At 53.9% G+C, this 16,555-nt stretch overlaps 1 protein-coding gene across 1 annotated transcript in view; it reads left to right on the forward strand.

The window, feature by feature from the left end:
* The first annotated feature begins 12,320 nt into the window (after positions 1-12,320).
* Micall2 (MICAL like 2) overlaps positions 12,321-16,555 on the forward strand; it is a 29,483-nt gene continuing 25,248 nt past the window's right edge. Inside the window, exon 1 of the mRNA XM_059249598.1 lies at positions 12,321-12,599. Coding sequence (XP_059105581.1) covers positions 12,457-12,599 — 143 coding nt within the window. The 5' untranslated portion in view covers positions 12,321-12,456. The remainder of the gene's footprint in view (positions 12,600-16,555) is intronic.

Here is a 16,555-nt window from a genome sequence, read left to right on the forward strand (position 1 = left end):
GGACACCAAGGGCCAGAAGTAGGTACTTGGGAAGTGTTTTCTGCTGCAGCAAACAACAGCTGGGTGCCCATTCTCAGCTACTACCATCTGTCATACACAAGAGGCTAGGTGGCGAGGGCAGGGTGCCCCTGGTGTAGGGAGATGGAGCCTAGAGGCAGCAGGGCTCCCAGCCTAGTAGCTTGTGCAGAGGGCAAGGGTCTGTCCACACCCAGTGCTGGGGCTCATGAGACAAGGCAGGGTTGTGGGCAACTTCCGGTCCTGGATGTGGGTGTGCAAGGTGTGCAGTGTCACTCATAAAGGCTATATGGGTGGTAGGGGGGCTGGTGTCTCCAGGTTTGTTTGATCTCAAGCCTGAAGGTTGATCCTGATGTCAGCCTGGAACCTGTAGTAGACCACACACCAGCCTCAAGATCCAAACTCTTCCTCCAGGAAGGCGTCTGTATTCCACAGTCCAATGCCACCTCCTCCTCAGGCAGCCTTGGGTCCTGTATTCTCACGTGCTCTGCCCAGGGCTGGGAGATGGCCAGTGTCCAACTGTATGGCAGAAGCTGTACCTTAAGCAAGGCCCAACCCAAAGAGAGGGAATGAGATCCAGCTTGGGGTTGTGAGCCTGGCTGCTGGAAGGGGTATGAGAGTCACTCATGGCCTTGAACCTGAGTTGAGTGGGACCGCTGGTGCCCAGCTCTGTGTCCAATATTCCTGGTATACGGAGAAAATGGGCAGGAGCTGAGATCATTTCTAAGCCACTCTGGCCTCAGTTTCCCCTCCTACTGTGAAGGGTAGTGTTCACACTTTCTCACAAGGTTACGAGGTTGAGCAGAGCAGCTGCACCCATGATATTCTGGGGGAGGGTGGAGCTATGTGAAGGGTGCCTGAATAAGGATACCCAACTGTGCCCCAGATAGCCAGGCTGTTGAGGGCAGGATCTGGGGAGGGCTCCTGGCTCTACCTGCACCAGGCTGATGGCTTCCATAGTTCCTGGGGGACAGAAAGCCTAGTGTGTCCCCAGTTCGGGGGGGGGGGCACAGTGTAGCCTAGCTGAGATGGAAAGGCAGATGTGCATGGGCAGGTCTGTGGTGGGGTAGCTGCAGGGCCCGTCAGTGAGGGCCTCTCTGGTGGAATTAGGGTCTGTACAGTATCAGGCCAGCCAAAGACCAACACACGTGGATGTAGAAGGGCACAGGGCCAGAGACGCCAGCCCAGCCCAAGCCCTTGCCCCTGGCTTTGCTTCCTCCCCACCAACAAAACCCCAGAGGTCTGTTATTGGGCACCTGATGGACCACAGGACAGCCATTTTCTGGGGTGGAGAGGCTGGGGCCAGCACCCTGCAGTGGGCCATCAGAAAGTCCCTCCAGGGAACCCCAAGGTCTTGCCAGCCCCTCAGCCTTTCATTCTGAGGAAGGACAGTGTCCCAAGCCCATCTGCTTCCCTGTGGTTGCTGGCTGGTGCCTAGACTTGGGTGTGGTGTTGTCATGGTGATGAGCATACCTGCTTCCTCCTTGCCATAAAAAAGCCTTTCGGTTTCATTTGCAGCTCTGGGCAGCTCTGACCTTCACATGAGAATAGAGTTCAGGTCACCCCACACGCACCCCGGGAGGCCCAGGGTACTTAATCATCTCTTCTGCCAGGTAGACAAGAGTAGGGAGATGCATGGTGACTTGAGGTTATGTTTGTGGGTTGGCGCCTGAGAACTGGGAGACTGGGGACTTATACCCCTTCCCATTTCTTCCTGAGGGCAGCCAGGAGCTCCGACCCAGTTACCCTGGCCAGGTAAGCTGGGGTCATGCCAAGTATCTACAAGTGAGGCTATGCCTGGAAGCCTGGGACGGTGGCCTCTTCCTTCCTGGAAGGTGATCTGCTAGACACACAGGAGGACAGGAAGGCTCAGGAGGCCTGGATTTCTCCCCTCACCCCTGTACAGCTCTACATAGATCCAAAAGGACAGCTTTTCAGCTCTAGGTCCCCTTGGGCTCACCAGCCCAGTGGCTACTGGAAGCATGAGAAAGTCGCGTGTTGAAGGGATCTTAAGAGGTGGAAGAGGAGCCGGGTGTGGTGGCGCACACCTTTGATCCCAGCACTCGGGAGGTGGAGGCAGGTGGATCTCTGAGTTTGAGGCCAGCCTGGTCTACAAAGAGAGTTCCAGGACAGCCCCAGGGCTGTTGCTCAGAGAAAGCCTGTCTCAAAAAACAAGCAAACAAACACAAAGGAAAAAGGGGGTGCAGACTTTTTTCCAGGAAAGTTCAACACATTGATTTCTGCTGAGGACTCGGGAGTCTCACTTGCCCAAGGAGCAGTCTGGTTCCTGTAGGTTCAGGGAAGGAGACAAGGACCCTGAGGAGAGAAAGGTCAGCTAGAAGCTATGTCCTCCTTGAGACAGGAAGAAGTCACTCAGCAAGGCTTGGCCTCACCCAAAGTCAGGGCCACCAGAGAGTGGAGCTGGCCCAGGACAGGATCCTCTGCAGTGCCCAGGGCCCTACCAAACCCTAAGCAGAGGGCCTCCGGCTGCCTGTCAGTGGCTCTGCACTTGGCTCCTGTTGGGGCTACAGGTCCTGGGAGGTTCTGGGGACTGTGCTGGGTCCCTGATCTCCTCATCCATGGTGGCAGTATAGCAGGGCTCCTGTGGAAACCTCTGGTTGTGCTGGATAAGGTATGTCCCTCTGGGAGCTGAGAGGTTGTCTAGGTCACCTTGGAGGTTGTTGGCCAGGATTTGGGCCTGCTCTCTTCTCCCTGGCTGGGCCTTCAGGCGCATTTTTGAGCCTAGGGAGGCTGTGGGGAAGAGTGTGATATGCATGGCGTGCAGAACAGCTTCTGGTGCCATGTGAACAAACAGAGAGGGGATGTGATTTGACAGGGCCACATAGCCAACAGTACAGGCCAGTTTCCTCCATCCGTGTGTCCTGCTGCCCTCAGTACCAAGTCCTGTTTGCTGTGAGTGTAGAGGGTCGGGCCCTATTACAAGGGGTTCCTATCAATGATATGAAGAGGATTAATAATGTATTTATAGCACATCGTTGTGGTAGCTGAGAATGATCTATAAATGTGCGGTAAATGTTTTATAATGTTTTTGTAACCCGTTATAAATGATAAATGGCTGACTCTAGATGCGGGATCAAATATTTATAACGCATTGTGCACAACGCTGGCCTGCAACAGTCCAGGAAAGCCATTAATAATAAAGTGGATGGAAATGTAAAAGTTACAGGCATGCCCGGCAAAACCATTTGTAATGAAATGTAAAATTTGGCTGTTGGAAACAGACCATGGCCCAAGCTCCAGCTGTGGCCAGTGTCTCCCATCTCCTGGAGGCCAAAAAGAGCTGAGAGAGAATGTCCATAAGGCCATTCAAAGCTACTAATGTATCCAAGTGACCAGTACTCTTCCATGGGGCCTAATTAATTAGCTAGTGAGCCTAAAAGCAGGATTCACACCCTGCTCTCCCTCTCCTGCCTGGAGCCACAGGGACAGTGGCCTTGGAGATTGGGGGAGGAGACTTCCTGTGGCTATTCTGCTATGTGTGAGATCCAAAGTGCTACTTCCCTCCCCAGCCATCCACACAGTTCCATGAGCAAAGTCACGTTGGAGAGAGACCTCTGGGCAACATCAGGATGTAAAGGCTCTGACAAGTCCTGCAGGAAATGCTCGCTCTGGGCCTTGCTGCGACGTTTCTTCTGTGCCTGCTCATCTCCTACCCTACTGTCATCTCCCTCATCAGCCCTGAGCCAGCCACCACCTTAGGGGCACATCCACCAGTTGCAGGTCCACAGGCTCTACTATGTGAGGTACTCCACCCAGAGTGAAGCAGCAAAGCCTGTACAGGCTACAGGGGAGAAGGGGAGCACAGGACTGAGTGTGAGTGTGCGTGTGCGTGTGCGTGCACGCGTGCGTGTACCCGCAGAGGCCAGACGAGGGCACTCAATCCCCTGGAGCTGAAGTTACAGGCGGTTGTAAGTCACCACACATGGTTTGGGGAACGAGACCTGGGTCCTCTGTGAGAGTAGCACGCACTTTACAGTTGAGCCATCTCTCCAGCCTCCATGCTAGCTTTTGAATTGATGTGAATGATACTTCCTTCTCCATCCCTTCCGGGTCCCTAGCTCTGCCTCTGCTGCCTTAAGAAGATGTAACACAGGCGGAAACAGGAAGCAAGGAAACTGAGGCTGTCCAGGAAGTTCTGCCCCAGACCAGGGAGGCCACACAGAGAAAGACACCACTGGACCGGCTGGATCTCCAAACCCCTCCCCACACTGGGATGGGCAGAGCTGGTCCTGGAACCTTGTTTTCTTCAGCCAAAGTGAAAAAATGGGGTGTGAGGATGGCTGAAGAGGCCAGGGCAGCGTGGCTGTGCTCCCTAGCTCTCTCCCAAATCACCCTCTGGTCCCCACCAGCTGCACCTCTGCCCATTCCTGCCCCAGGGACTTTGTAAGCCTGGCCCTCTGGGCCTTTCTCCTCCCGAAGTGAGGCTGATGCACACATCCTTCAGGGCTCAGTTCTGACATCCTCTCCCTGGAGAAGTCTTCCAGTCTTCCGGATCATTGTCCGGCTTCCACATGTGCAAGTGTGCCTGTTGTGACACAGATCCAGCTGCAGTCCCGGCCACTTGGTCCCCAAAGGATTTTGCTGTCTCCCCTGTGGAATCACTCACCACATACACACAAACACACCACACAACCACACACACACACACACACACACACACACACACACCCCTCCTAGGTACCACTGGCTAGTAGTGAGGGCTTAACTTGCCCTAAGGGAGCCAAGCAAAAGGGTAGTTTCACCAAAGCCCATGCCCACCTGCTCATGGTGAGGATTCAGTCACTAGCGAGCACTGACTGAAAAGCTCCAGCATGCCTGGTACTTGGAGATACGAAAGGGAACCCACAGATAGCTGCCCTGCCCACAAGGGGCTGCTGTTACAATTGAACATTACAGGTTGAATGGAAAACAGTGAGAGGAACTTGGGGTTCAGTGTCAAGGTGTCAAGCAGGGGTGGTGGTGGGCTCTTGGCAAGTAGGTGATATTGAGCAAACAGCCAACAGGAGTTGAGGGGGAAACCAGGCAGACATGGGGCAAAGGTCCTGAGGCAAGAATGTCTGACCGCATCCCAGGCACAGCTGCAGAGGGGGTGTGGGGATGATGAAGGGCCTGGACCAGAGCACCGTGCTCTGCTGTGAGTGAGGTGGTGGGGACTTAGGAACAGGATGGTGTGTCCAAACGGACAGGCACCCTGCCCTACTTAGCAGGTTCCATAGAATCCCAGGTGAGAAGGAGCCATTGAGATGATCTGCAGCAGGTAGATTAGAAATCGGTGCTGAAGGCAAAACTCAAAAATATCCAGGAGTCATCCTGTCTGTCATCTGAGCAGCTGACAGGGGAAATGGCCGCAGCTATGTAGGGCTGGGATGAGTGGATCTGGGCCAGAGAGTCAGGCCTTCTTCAGTTTGAGCAACACTGAACTTGAGGCGGCCTGAAGCCATCCAGGATGCTGGGCTCAGGCCGGAGGCAGATGCCTGGGATTCATTAGCAAGAATTTGAGTTTAGGAGCTGGAGAGATCACTTGGTAGTTAAGAGCACTTGCTGCTCTCACAGAGAACTGGAGTTTGGTCCCCAACACCAAGTCAGGTGGCTCACAGCCACCGTCCATGACTCCCGTTCCAGTAGTTCCAATGCCTCTAGCATCTGTGGGTCCTGCAGCACACACACTAACTCACTCTCAGACATACATGTAATTTAAAAATAAATAGTCATGTGGTGGCGGCGTATGCCTTCAATCCCAGCACTCAGGAGTCAGAGGCCAGCCTTGTCTACAGAGGGAGTTCCAGGACAGCCAGGTGTACACAGAAACCATGTCTCAAAAACAAAGAAACAGAAAACAAATAAAAATACATTTGTTTGTTTTCAAGACAAGGTCTAACTATGTAGCTCTGGCTGTCCTGGAACTCCCTCTGTAGATCAGGCTGGCCTTGAACTCACAGAGATCCGCCTGCCTCTGCCTCCTGAGTGCTGGGATTGGAGGTGTGTGCTACTCTGCCCAGCTTTAAAATAAAGCTTAAAAAACCACCAACAAAATCACAATGTTCAACTAAAGCTGTCATCCCGATTACTCAGAAGGCTGAGCCAAGAAGGAGTTTCAAGACTAGCATGGGCTACACAGCAAGGGCCTTGACTCAAGCATACAAAAGCCAGCAAAAGAACCTGTCATGAATACACTAAGGGCAAGAGAGGGAAGGCAATCAAGGTTGGGATAGGAAGGGACTCAAGAGAGGCACCACTGCCTCGGGATCTGGCTGTGGCCTACAGTGAAGCAGGATGGCCTTATGAGTGACTGTGGAAGTGGTTGCGATTGGGAACTTCGGGCAGCAGGTTCCTGGGCACATGGAGATGGGACTGGGGACAATGTGTCCACTGCTTTGTCTCACTATGGAGGGAGAGAGGAGAGAGGAGAGGGAATTTATCTGCTGTGTGGAGATGGGAGAAGCCACAGATCTGGGAGGCTGGAAGGAGTGAGCTGCTTGGAAGGGTCTGGTTACAGGGAGTCTTCAGAGCCCAGGGTGGTCACAGGAGATAAGTGGAGCCCATGGAGCCATGCTGGGACAAGGGGGGACAACGAAGGAGTCTCCTTGAGGGTTCCTCCAGAGACTCCCAATTTCTGAGTGCCGTGACACCTACAGTGTAGTAGGATGAAAACCTGTGTTCAGCTCCCCCCGCCCCTCATGATTCTTGTCTGGGCTGCTGTAGTGCAGTAGACAGTGGTACAGGTTTGCACACTGCGCATCTCCAGGGGCAGCCATGTGTCTGATCTCATGTGCTCCTCAGCACATGTCCCTGTGACTCATCTCTGACTGCCTCCCCAAGGCTGTCCAGGATCAGCCTACCTCATTCACAGGTGTGTCTTTTCTGTTCTCCCAACCCTTGGAAATAGGCCGCCCAAGACGTAAATCCTGTAAAAATAGTACAGGGAGCACAGGGGCCAAGAATCCCTGAGGGTGTGGTGGGGTGGTGGTGGTGGTGGGGCTTACCTCAGACATTGCTGCAGCTGCAGTGATGATACTTCTTTCTCCTGTAGCTGAAGTCCTCCTGGTCCTGCCTGGCCCACGGACAGGACAAATCTCTCTCATCTGTCATTCCCGCAGCCGCTCAGACCCAAGCAAACACACAGAGACTTATATTACTTATAAACTGTATGGCTGTGGCAGGCTTCTTGCTATCTAGTTCTTATATCTTAAATTAACCCATTTCTATAAATCTATACCTTGCCAGGTGGCTCGTGGCTTACAGGTATCTTACATGTTGGCGGCTGGCAACTCCTGACTCAGCCTTCTTCCGCCCAGCATTCTCCTCTCTCCTTGTCCCACCTACACTATCCTTCCTGCCTAGCTACTGGCCAATCAGCATTTTATTTATCAATCAATCAATCAATCAATCAAAGCAACATATATTCACAGCATACAGGACATCCCACAACAGTCTCCTTTTTAAATGTGTCTGTGTGTCTTTCCTACATGTATGTATGTATGTGCACCTTGTGCATTCAGTGCTGTTCTGTAGGGTTTCTTCTAAGACTGAAACATCCCATTCTACAGGGAAGTACATTAAAGACAGAAGGTAAACAACTCTAAGTAGTTTCCGGAAGTCCCTGAAACTGAGTAGATTCACTAGGCCCCTCCCTCCCACTGCTCTGAGACAAGCCAAGCTGCAAAGGAAACTCTCATACCAGCTAGCTGCCCGGAAGAGGTGCAGACCAACCGAGTCACTTGGAAAGGACTCTCTTCAGCCTGTTGAGCTGCCTGCCAGCTGTGTGTGCCGTGTGCTCCGGGTCCTCAGCTTTGGTGACCCGTCTTCCCATACTGAGGTGTGTTTTGCTGATGCACCTGCCTTTGATTCATTTCTGCTCCTGTAACTACTCACCCACATCCTGTAACTAACCCCAATAAAGCTCACTGGTTCACCAAATTGGACTTTGGTGGTATCCATACTTTGGTCTGTTTGTTGTGGACTCCCTAAGGTGAGCAGATGTGTGTGTAGTGTCTCCCCAGGAAGTCTTGCCATACAACAAGTGCCCACTGATGCCACACAAGTGCCCATAACAAGCTCCCCTGAGACTAGAGTTAGAGATAATTGTGAGCCACCATGTGGGTGCTGGAAATCGAATCCAAGTCCTTTGGAAGAGTAGCCAGTACTCTTAATCACCGAGCCATCTCTCCAGCTCCCTCCCTCCCCCCTCTCTTTCTCTCTCTCTCTCTCTCTCTCTCTCTCTCTCTCTCTCTCTCTCTCTCTCTCTCTCTCTCTCTTTTTGACAGGGTTTCTCTGTGTGTAGCCCTGGCTGTCCTGGAACTCACTCTGTAGACCAAGCTGGCCTCGAACTCACAGAGATCCACCTGCCTCTACCTCCTGAGTACTGAGATTAAAGGCATGCAGCCACCACTGCCCGACTGAGCTCCTATTATTTTACATACTTAAAAAAAAGTCAAATCCAGCCGGGCAGCAGTGGCACACGCCTTTAATCCCAGCACTCGGGGAGGCAGAGCCAGGTGGATCTCTGTGAGTTCGAGGCCAGCCTGGTCTACAGAGCGAGATCCAGGACAGGCACCAAAACTACACAGAGAAACCCTGTCTCGAAAAAAAAAAAAAGTCAAATCCCCTGGAACTGGAGTTACAGAAGGCTGTGAATCACTATGTGAATGATGCAGACATAATCTGGGTCCTCTGCAGGAAGAGCAAGTGCTTTAAGCTCTAACTGCTGAGTCATAGAAGTTCTTATTAACATTTTCCTGGGAATCGGTCAGTCTTCTGCGCTTTGTCTCTCAAGTCTGCATTTCTCTCTGTACTGATCCTCTCTTAGCATCTCTCTCTTAGTGTCTCTGTCTCTCAGTCTCTCCATGTGTTTCTCTCTCTCTCTCTCTCTCTCTCTCTCTCTCTCTCTCTCTCTCTCTCTCTCTTTTCGAGACAGGGTTTCTCAGTGTAGTTTTGGTGCCTGTCCTGGAACTCGCTCTGTAGACCAGGCTGGCCTCGAACTCACAGAGATCCGCCTGCCTCTGCCTCCTGAGTGTTGGGATTAAAGGCGTGCGCCACCACCGCCCGGCGAGGCCTTTTTCTCTTTCTCTGTGTGTGTTTCTGCCTCTGTCTCTGTGTGCCCCTGTGTCTCTGTCACTCGCAGACTGAAATTAGCAAAATGCCTTACAGGGTCCAGACAGCCCACCACCACCCAGGGGACCAATGTGAGCCAGAAAATCTCTACTGACCCTGCATTTATTGAGTGCCTGCTGTGTGCATGCTCCCTTATGGGGGAAAAGGCTATGCTTTCCTTTACAGTAGGAGAAACGGATGCTGAAGGTGGTTGGGAAGGCAGTGGGTTTGACACCCACCTTCCTGGCCTCCCAGGATAGGTCTATAGGTCTGTTACCCCAGACAATGGCCATCACCCATGAAAGTTGTCTTGGTGAGAGCTGGGGCTAGGTGCCACTAGGGCAGAGGTGACAGGGTTGCGGGGGGGGGGGGGGGGGAGTTCTCAGACAGCCACTGGGGCCAGAGTTCTCACTGGTGGTAGAGGCTTCCAGTAGGATGGGCAAGCATTAGCTATAAACAAGAGAATGTGGGCTGAAGGGAAGGCATGAAGGAGCAGAGAGGGGCACCCAAAAGACTTCAGTGGCTCTCTGGGGCTGTACAGTGGGTTCTTTGGCGAATGCTCTGTGTGGTCAGCCGGTGAACCAAGGCCCAAAGGGAACAGGGCAGGGTGTGGCCAGCAGAGGCATGATAAGCAGGACTGGCAGGCTCTAGTACCTGATAAGGTTTCTGGACTTTACTCAGAAGAGAGCTAGCAGTAGGGGCTTCTGGAACATTCAAGGGGGTCTGCAAGGTGGACGAAGGTGCTGGTGTCATGTTGGGGCGAGATGTGGGAAGGCTGGCAATGGTGGGCAGATCAGGGTGTTCTGGCTTGGGGGACTCTGGAAAGGCAAGTTCTGTGAGGTGCTGGTGGTGACTTCATTGGTGGCCCCAGGGGACTGTCACGAATGCCATTTGCAAACTATCATGGCAGCAGGAGCTGGGGGTGGGACGCATGCCCCTGGAGATGAGTTTAGAGCTCAGACCCTGGCATGGCCCTCTCTGCCTTTGCTCACCCTTTCTTCCCACTTCTTGGCAGTTGCCTTTCTTACTAGCTTTTCCAGTTCTCGTAACTGCTGCCCCGCGGGCTGGGAAAACCCAGCTCCGGGGACCAGGCTCTGGCTGAACGGGCGTGAAGCTGCACTTTGTTCCCTGGATGAGAATGCTCAGGCGGATCAGCTGCTTCGACTGGGCAAGGGTTGGGGCTATAATCCCAAGCCACAGGCTTGTGCACTCTTTGGGACGAGGACCTCACTGCCCACTCTCAGGTCCCACATCTGCTGCCTGTACCCGGGTGCCTCCTTGATGCCAGGCCATGGCTTGGGCACGGAAAACCTGTTTTCACCCCTTGTTAAGGGTGTACAGAAGCCACCTGGCTGCAGATCAGATGCCACTTTGGGAAACCACCTACCTTCCTAAAGGTCCTGCCTAGACAAGCCTTGGGGCCCAGCTGGGAGGGGTCACCTCATTGTTGGATGGTCTGGTCCATCTGACGATATACAGATTCCTGAGGGGGAAAAACATAGCGGTTGTGGTGCACGCCTTTAATCCCAGCACTCTAGATGCAGAGGCAGGTGGATATCTGTAAGTTCCAGGCCAGCATGGTCTACAGAGCGAATTCTAGGACAGCCAGAGCTACACAGAGAAGTCCTGTCTCAAAAAAACAACCAACCAACCAAACAAACAAAAATTAAAACAAAACAAAACCCAAAAACCATAGAGGGCAGCCACCTGGCTAATTGAGATCCAGAAGAGATGCTTTCCTTACTCATGCTATCATCCACAGAGGCTTGAAAAAGAAAACAGACCCAACAAGAAAGCAGGAGACCAAGACTCTCCTGGCTCCACAGAGACCTCTGGAGAGGCCTCCACAGCCTCTGTTTCCTCCTCTGTGAATGTAGAGAAGTTATTCTGGCCGGCTTGGCACCCCTGAAGGTGAAGGAAAACCAGGCAGCATTTTAATGTTTCAGACAGGGTCTCAGGTAGCCCAAGTCAACCTCGAACTCCACATGTATCCGAGGACTAGCTTGACTTTCTGATCTTCCAGCCCCTACTCGCTGAGTGCTGGGATTCCAGATGTGCGCCATCACACACAGTTTATGCAGTGCTGAGCATGGGACAAGGACCATGTATGACAGGCAAGCACTCTACCCACCACGCTACACCCCAGCCTCAAACCTGACAGCTTTGTACACCCCGAAACAGGGAGCCTCCTTCTCTGAGGTTGCATGTATCCTAGCCTCTGCTTCCCATTTGTTAAGAGGCCCCTTCTTCCACTTCTGCACCGGGTGGTGCCTGGTGGTACAGGCCTGTCATCCCAGCAACTCCAGAGGCAAAATCAGGAGGATGGCAAGTTCAACAGTTAGTTCGAGACCAGCCTGGGCAGCTTGGGCTCTATCTTAATTTTTTTTTTTTTTAAATAAAAGAACTGTGGTGGGTTTGGGCTGGAGAGCTCAGTCAGTGGTCAAGAGCATTTGCTGCTCTTCCAGAGAACCTGGGGTTTAATTTTCAGCACCCATACTGCAGCATGACTAGCTCTGAGTAGCTCTAACTCCAGTTCCAGAGAAGAGGACCCCTTCATGGCCTCTTGGGGTACCAGGCACACAAGCACGTGCACGTGCAGACGAAAGTCCATACACATAAAACAGAATTAAAAGTTAAAAAGAAAAAGAAAACTGTGGCCGGGGATGCTGCTCGGCTGGTGGCATGCAGGAAGCCCTGGGTTCCATCCCCAACACTGCATACACCAGGCATGGTGTGGTGCACATGCCTGTAACCTCAGCACTGAAGGAGGTGGAGGCAGGGGAATTACAAGCGCAAGGTCAGCCTTGCTTATATAATAAGTTAGAGGCCAGCCTGAGCTACAGAGGTCCCCGTCTCAAGGAAAACAAAAAGAAAACCCCGACGCCTCTGCTGGGAGCCATGGCTGAAGGCCAAGGCGGGAGCCGCCGCCCAAAGCACCCGGCCCCTATTCTCCTAGTCCCAGGAAAGAGGGGGCGTGGTCTTGTGTGGGCGTGGCTTTTCCTAGGGCGTGGGTGTGGCCTGAGCAAACTGGGGCGGGGCGGCGGGAACAGAGGAGCCCATGTGGAGCTTGGGGCTTGCGAGCCTCGGCCTCCGGGGGGCGTGGCTACACGGGGGCGGACCCGAATGGGCGGGGCCTCTAGGGGGCGGGGGCCGGGGGCCTCTAGGGGGCGGGGGCCGGCGGCCTCGCAGGCGCCTTTAGTGTAGGGCGCCGGTCGTGCTCTCTACTTCCAACCCGGCTAGTGGTCTGCGGGTCTGGGCCTCGTCCGCTTCTCGGGCCCGAGCGGGGCCTGTGGCCAGCTCCTCGAGCCGCCAGCCCGGCCCGCCGCACGCATGGCGGCCATCAAGGCCCTACAAGAGTGGTGCCGGCAGCAGTGCGAGGGCTACCGGGATGTGAGCATCACCAACATGACCACTTCGTTCCGCGATGGCCTGGCCTTCTGCGCGATCTTGCACCGACACCGGCCTGACCTTATGTGAGTGTTCTTTGACCCCTCAGTCCGGCACCTCTGAGGTGCCGCTGCAAACGGGAAACTGAGGCCACGCCTGCCCTCGGATCCGGGTCAGAGTTTGCAGACACACCCCTCTCAGATGGGCCACCCGGGGCAGGACTGGGTACTGCAGGCATAGTCCACTCGGTGGCCCCCAAGTCTGATGCAGTCAAGTGGCCTCTGTGCAGGCCACCAAGTGCAGCTGGGCCAGGGGCCAGGACGTGGGCTGTCCAGCCGGCTTAGTCAGTGGTGACTCAGGGTAGCGTCCGCCTTTCCCTGGCTCCCTGAGAAAGGGCAAAGGAGCAGCTTCTGGGGGCCTTCTGAGACCCTGTACTGTCCCGAGGTTTGGCCCCAAGATCAGGGTCACTTGAGGTGTCTAGCGGGAATACTGCCTCTCCCCCTGCTTGTCCGGGCATCTTTGAGAAAGCAAAGAGGGAAGTCCAAGCCTTTTAGGGTTACGGGGGACCATGGAGCCTGGGCCACCATCCCTGCAAGTGGCAGGAGTGGGCAGGGATGGGGTCCAAAGCCTTCTACCAGAGAACAGCCCTGGCATAGGAAGTTGGGAAGCAAGCGGGCTCGGTCTTGTTGAGGGACCTTGGCCCACAGCTGAATCTGGTCTGTGAGTGATTCACTTAGCAAACACTTTGGCAGACTCTGTTACAGGGACTTAGGCTGGTGACCAGAGTCCTGGAATGGGACAAGATCACCTGTAGCCCATGCTCCTCTGAGAAAAGCTTTGTCCTGAGACATGGTAGCTAAGCAGTCAGAGTGCCTGGGAATGTTTCTCAAGGAGAGCTTGAGGCCAAGTGAGGCTCTAGGCAGCACTTGGTGGAGCCGGCCTTATTCAGGTTTCTTGCTGTGCAGACAGGGAAACTGAGGCTCAGAAAAAGAAAAAAAACAAAACAAAAACTCTCGTTCAAGTTACACAGCATGGCAACCAGAGCCAGGCCAGGTACCCCCTGGCTCCCTTGTGCCAAGCTTTGCTCTGCTCGGGAAGTGAGAATCTTAAGCAAGAAGCAGTATTCTGCCCTGTGGTTGTGAAATACATCGCCCCCCCCCCCTGCCCCTGCCCTGAGCTGCTTGGGGAGGCCCCGTGGCAGGGGCCTCAGTCACTTTCAGGGAGGTGGATGATGTGAGTTCAGTGGGCCATCAGCTATATGGCAAGTGGAAAGCTTTGATGAATGTGGGGCCAGGGATGCGGACCTTGGGAGATGGACTTAGCCAGGTCTCTCCGGGTGGTGCAGGGGGAGGCTGGATGCTGATCCAGAGCAGGGAGCCTAGATGACAGATTTTCAGATGGAGGAGTGTTGGTGTTGGCTGGCCTAGCAGCCTCAGTTGGTAACTCGACAGGGACAGGACCTTTGCAGATACAGTAGTGCCCACAGAAGAGGAGAGGTGTACACGCAGAGGTGCTTTTCTGTGTACTTGTGTGTGCCTGCATGTGCTGGCACCAGCAAGTGTCAAATGTTTGCTTGTTTAACTGACAGTTACTGAGTGCCTGCTGTATACTGTGTAAGATCACCTTGGTCCCCAGCGTGCAGGGAGCAACTTCCTGGTCTCAGAGACAGAAGTTCAAGGTGATGACAGGGAACCAAGGGGCTGTGACAGGAAGGAGGCTGGAGGAAGAGGCATCTGCTGAGCTCCTCTCTGGGTGGGTTATCTCACACATGGCTGACTTCCTCGCTGGCTGTCCCGGCTGGACTGAGAGCTCCAGATGATGGACAGGGTCTCTTAGTTAATGCTGTGTGGAAGCTAGAGGTGGCTAGAGGTCCCCAGTTAAGGGCATGCCGCTGGAGCTCAGTAGATGTGGTAGAAGCTTGGGAGGGACCTCTGTGAATATGGAAAGAGTTTGGAAGTGACAGAACCAGGGAGTCCAGAGATGGAGACATGAGCTAAGGGACACCCTGGATCTTCCAGAAGCTGGGAGAGATAAGGCGGCCCCTTCCCTGGAGTGAGTATGACCCTGCTCCACCTTGACAGTGGATACCTGGCCTTTGGGAATCGGAGGACACATTCCTTGGTATGGACATCTGTAATAGCAGTGCTGGGAAAGGAATGGGGACTGTGGCAGAAACCACAGTGGTTGATGTGGTTCTCAACCTGTGGGTCTCGACCCCTTTGTGGGTCTAATGACCCTTTCACAGGTCATACATATCAGATATCCTGCGTATCAGATACTTACATTATGATTCATAACAGTGGCAAAATTACAGTTATGAAGTAGCATCACAAATAATTTTATGGTTGGGGGGGTCACCACAACACGAGGAACTGTATTAAAGGGTCGCAACACTAGGAAGGTTGAGGACCGCTCTTCCAAAGTGGGGCTGAGTACAGGAGGAGGGACTACCATCTGAATCTAAGCCTTAAAATCCTCCAGCGTGGGCTGGCGAGACAACTCAATGGGTAAGGGGCTTGCCTCCAAGCCTGATGACCAGCCTTGGATCTACAGGACTCACCAAAGACGGTCATTGTGTGCACAAGTGTTTTATGTGTCTCCTCTTCCAAATAAATAAATGTAAACGGCCCCCAGCCTGTGTCCTGCCATGCTCTGGTCAGGTGGTGGGTGAGGGTGGGAGATGTCTCACTGCAAAGTTGGGCAACTACCAGGAGACAAGAAAAGTGTGATGGACCCCAGGTACGGAGGGGCTGTCCTCTCTGAGGAGCCCTGAGGTCAGGCTTGGCAGGGGTGGGGGGCAGGTCCCAGCACCCCAGCACTCTAGTTCACTTCTCCTTCCCCTGAAGACCCTCTGGCAGCAGGAAGGTGGATATCCTGTCTCCTTGTCTCCAGCGTTGCCACCAGGAAGTCCTTCCCTTTGTCTGACCTCAGAGGTTCCTCCTGCCTGCTGAGTGTGCTTCCTGTGGCCCTTGGTGGAGCACAGCTGTGAGGGAGCAAGCCTGGGCATGGAGCCAGCCAGGTGGGGCCAGGCTGCAGGCAGGGAGTTCACGTGTGTTGTGTCCCTGACGTCCCTGGCCCTCCCACATCGCTAGGCCCAGGGGACTGAGGAAATAGGCTTTCCAGTGAGGCCACCTGGGCCAGCTCCCTGCCTCATGCCACGTGTCCCTGCTCCGCCCCAGAGCCTGGGTTTTCCACAGAATTTAAGGGAGCCTGCCCACAAGGACATTTCCGCAATGAAGCCACCCTGCAGCTGCCAGGTGAGGGCTGGGAAGCCACCCTGCACAGCAGCCCTGCCCACCTCTGGTCAGCTGCCCTGCCCCCAAGTAGGGAGCCGCAGGGGGGCCGGCTTCCCTTTGAACCTCACCGGGAGCTGCCACAGGGCTCTAGTTAGGCCACGGGGGCCAGAGGCATAGTATCCTGTGGGTCTGAGCCAAGAGGTGGGGGAAGTTGCTTCAGGGAAGCTCCCCTCTGGCGGGAGAGCCCTGTGGGAGCCTGAAATTGAACTCAGGTTGTCAGACATGTATGGAAGAGCCTTTACCTGATGAGTAGTCTTGCCAATCTGTCTTTCTCTCTCTTTATTTTGTTTTATTTTATTTTATTTTGAGACAGAGTCTCATTATATAGCCCTGAAGGCTGGGAACTCACTATGTAGACCAGGCTGGTTTTAAACTTGAAGAGATCCACCTGCTTTTGTCTCCCAAGTGCTGGGATTACATGCGTGTTACCATGTCTGGCATCTTTTTCCGTTTGCCGAGATGGGGGTCTCATGTAATCCAGGCTGGCCTTAAACTCAATATGTTGCTAAGGCTGACCTTGAACTCCTGATCCTCCTGCCTCCATGTCCTGAGTGGTGGGATTACAGATGTACTCCACTGTGCACAATTTATGCAGTGCGAGGGATGAGTGGAACCCAGAGCTTCATGCATTCTAAGCAGGTATCCTGCCAACTTAACCACACCCCCAGCCCCAATGATAGCGTTCTATTGTTTATTTGGAGACTGGGTCTTGGAGACAGGATCTTGATAAATAGTCCAGGCTGGTC

This window comes from Peromyscus eremicus, chromosome 23, assembly GCF_949786415.1.
Source record: "Peromyscus eremicus chromosome 23, PerEre_H2_v1, whole genome shotgun sequence".
Classification (NCBI taxonomy): Eukaryota; Metazoa; Chordata; class Mammalia; order Rodentia; family Cricetidae; genus Peromyscus; species Peromyscus eremicus.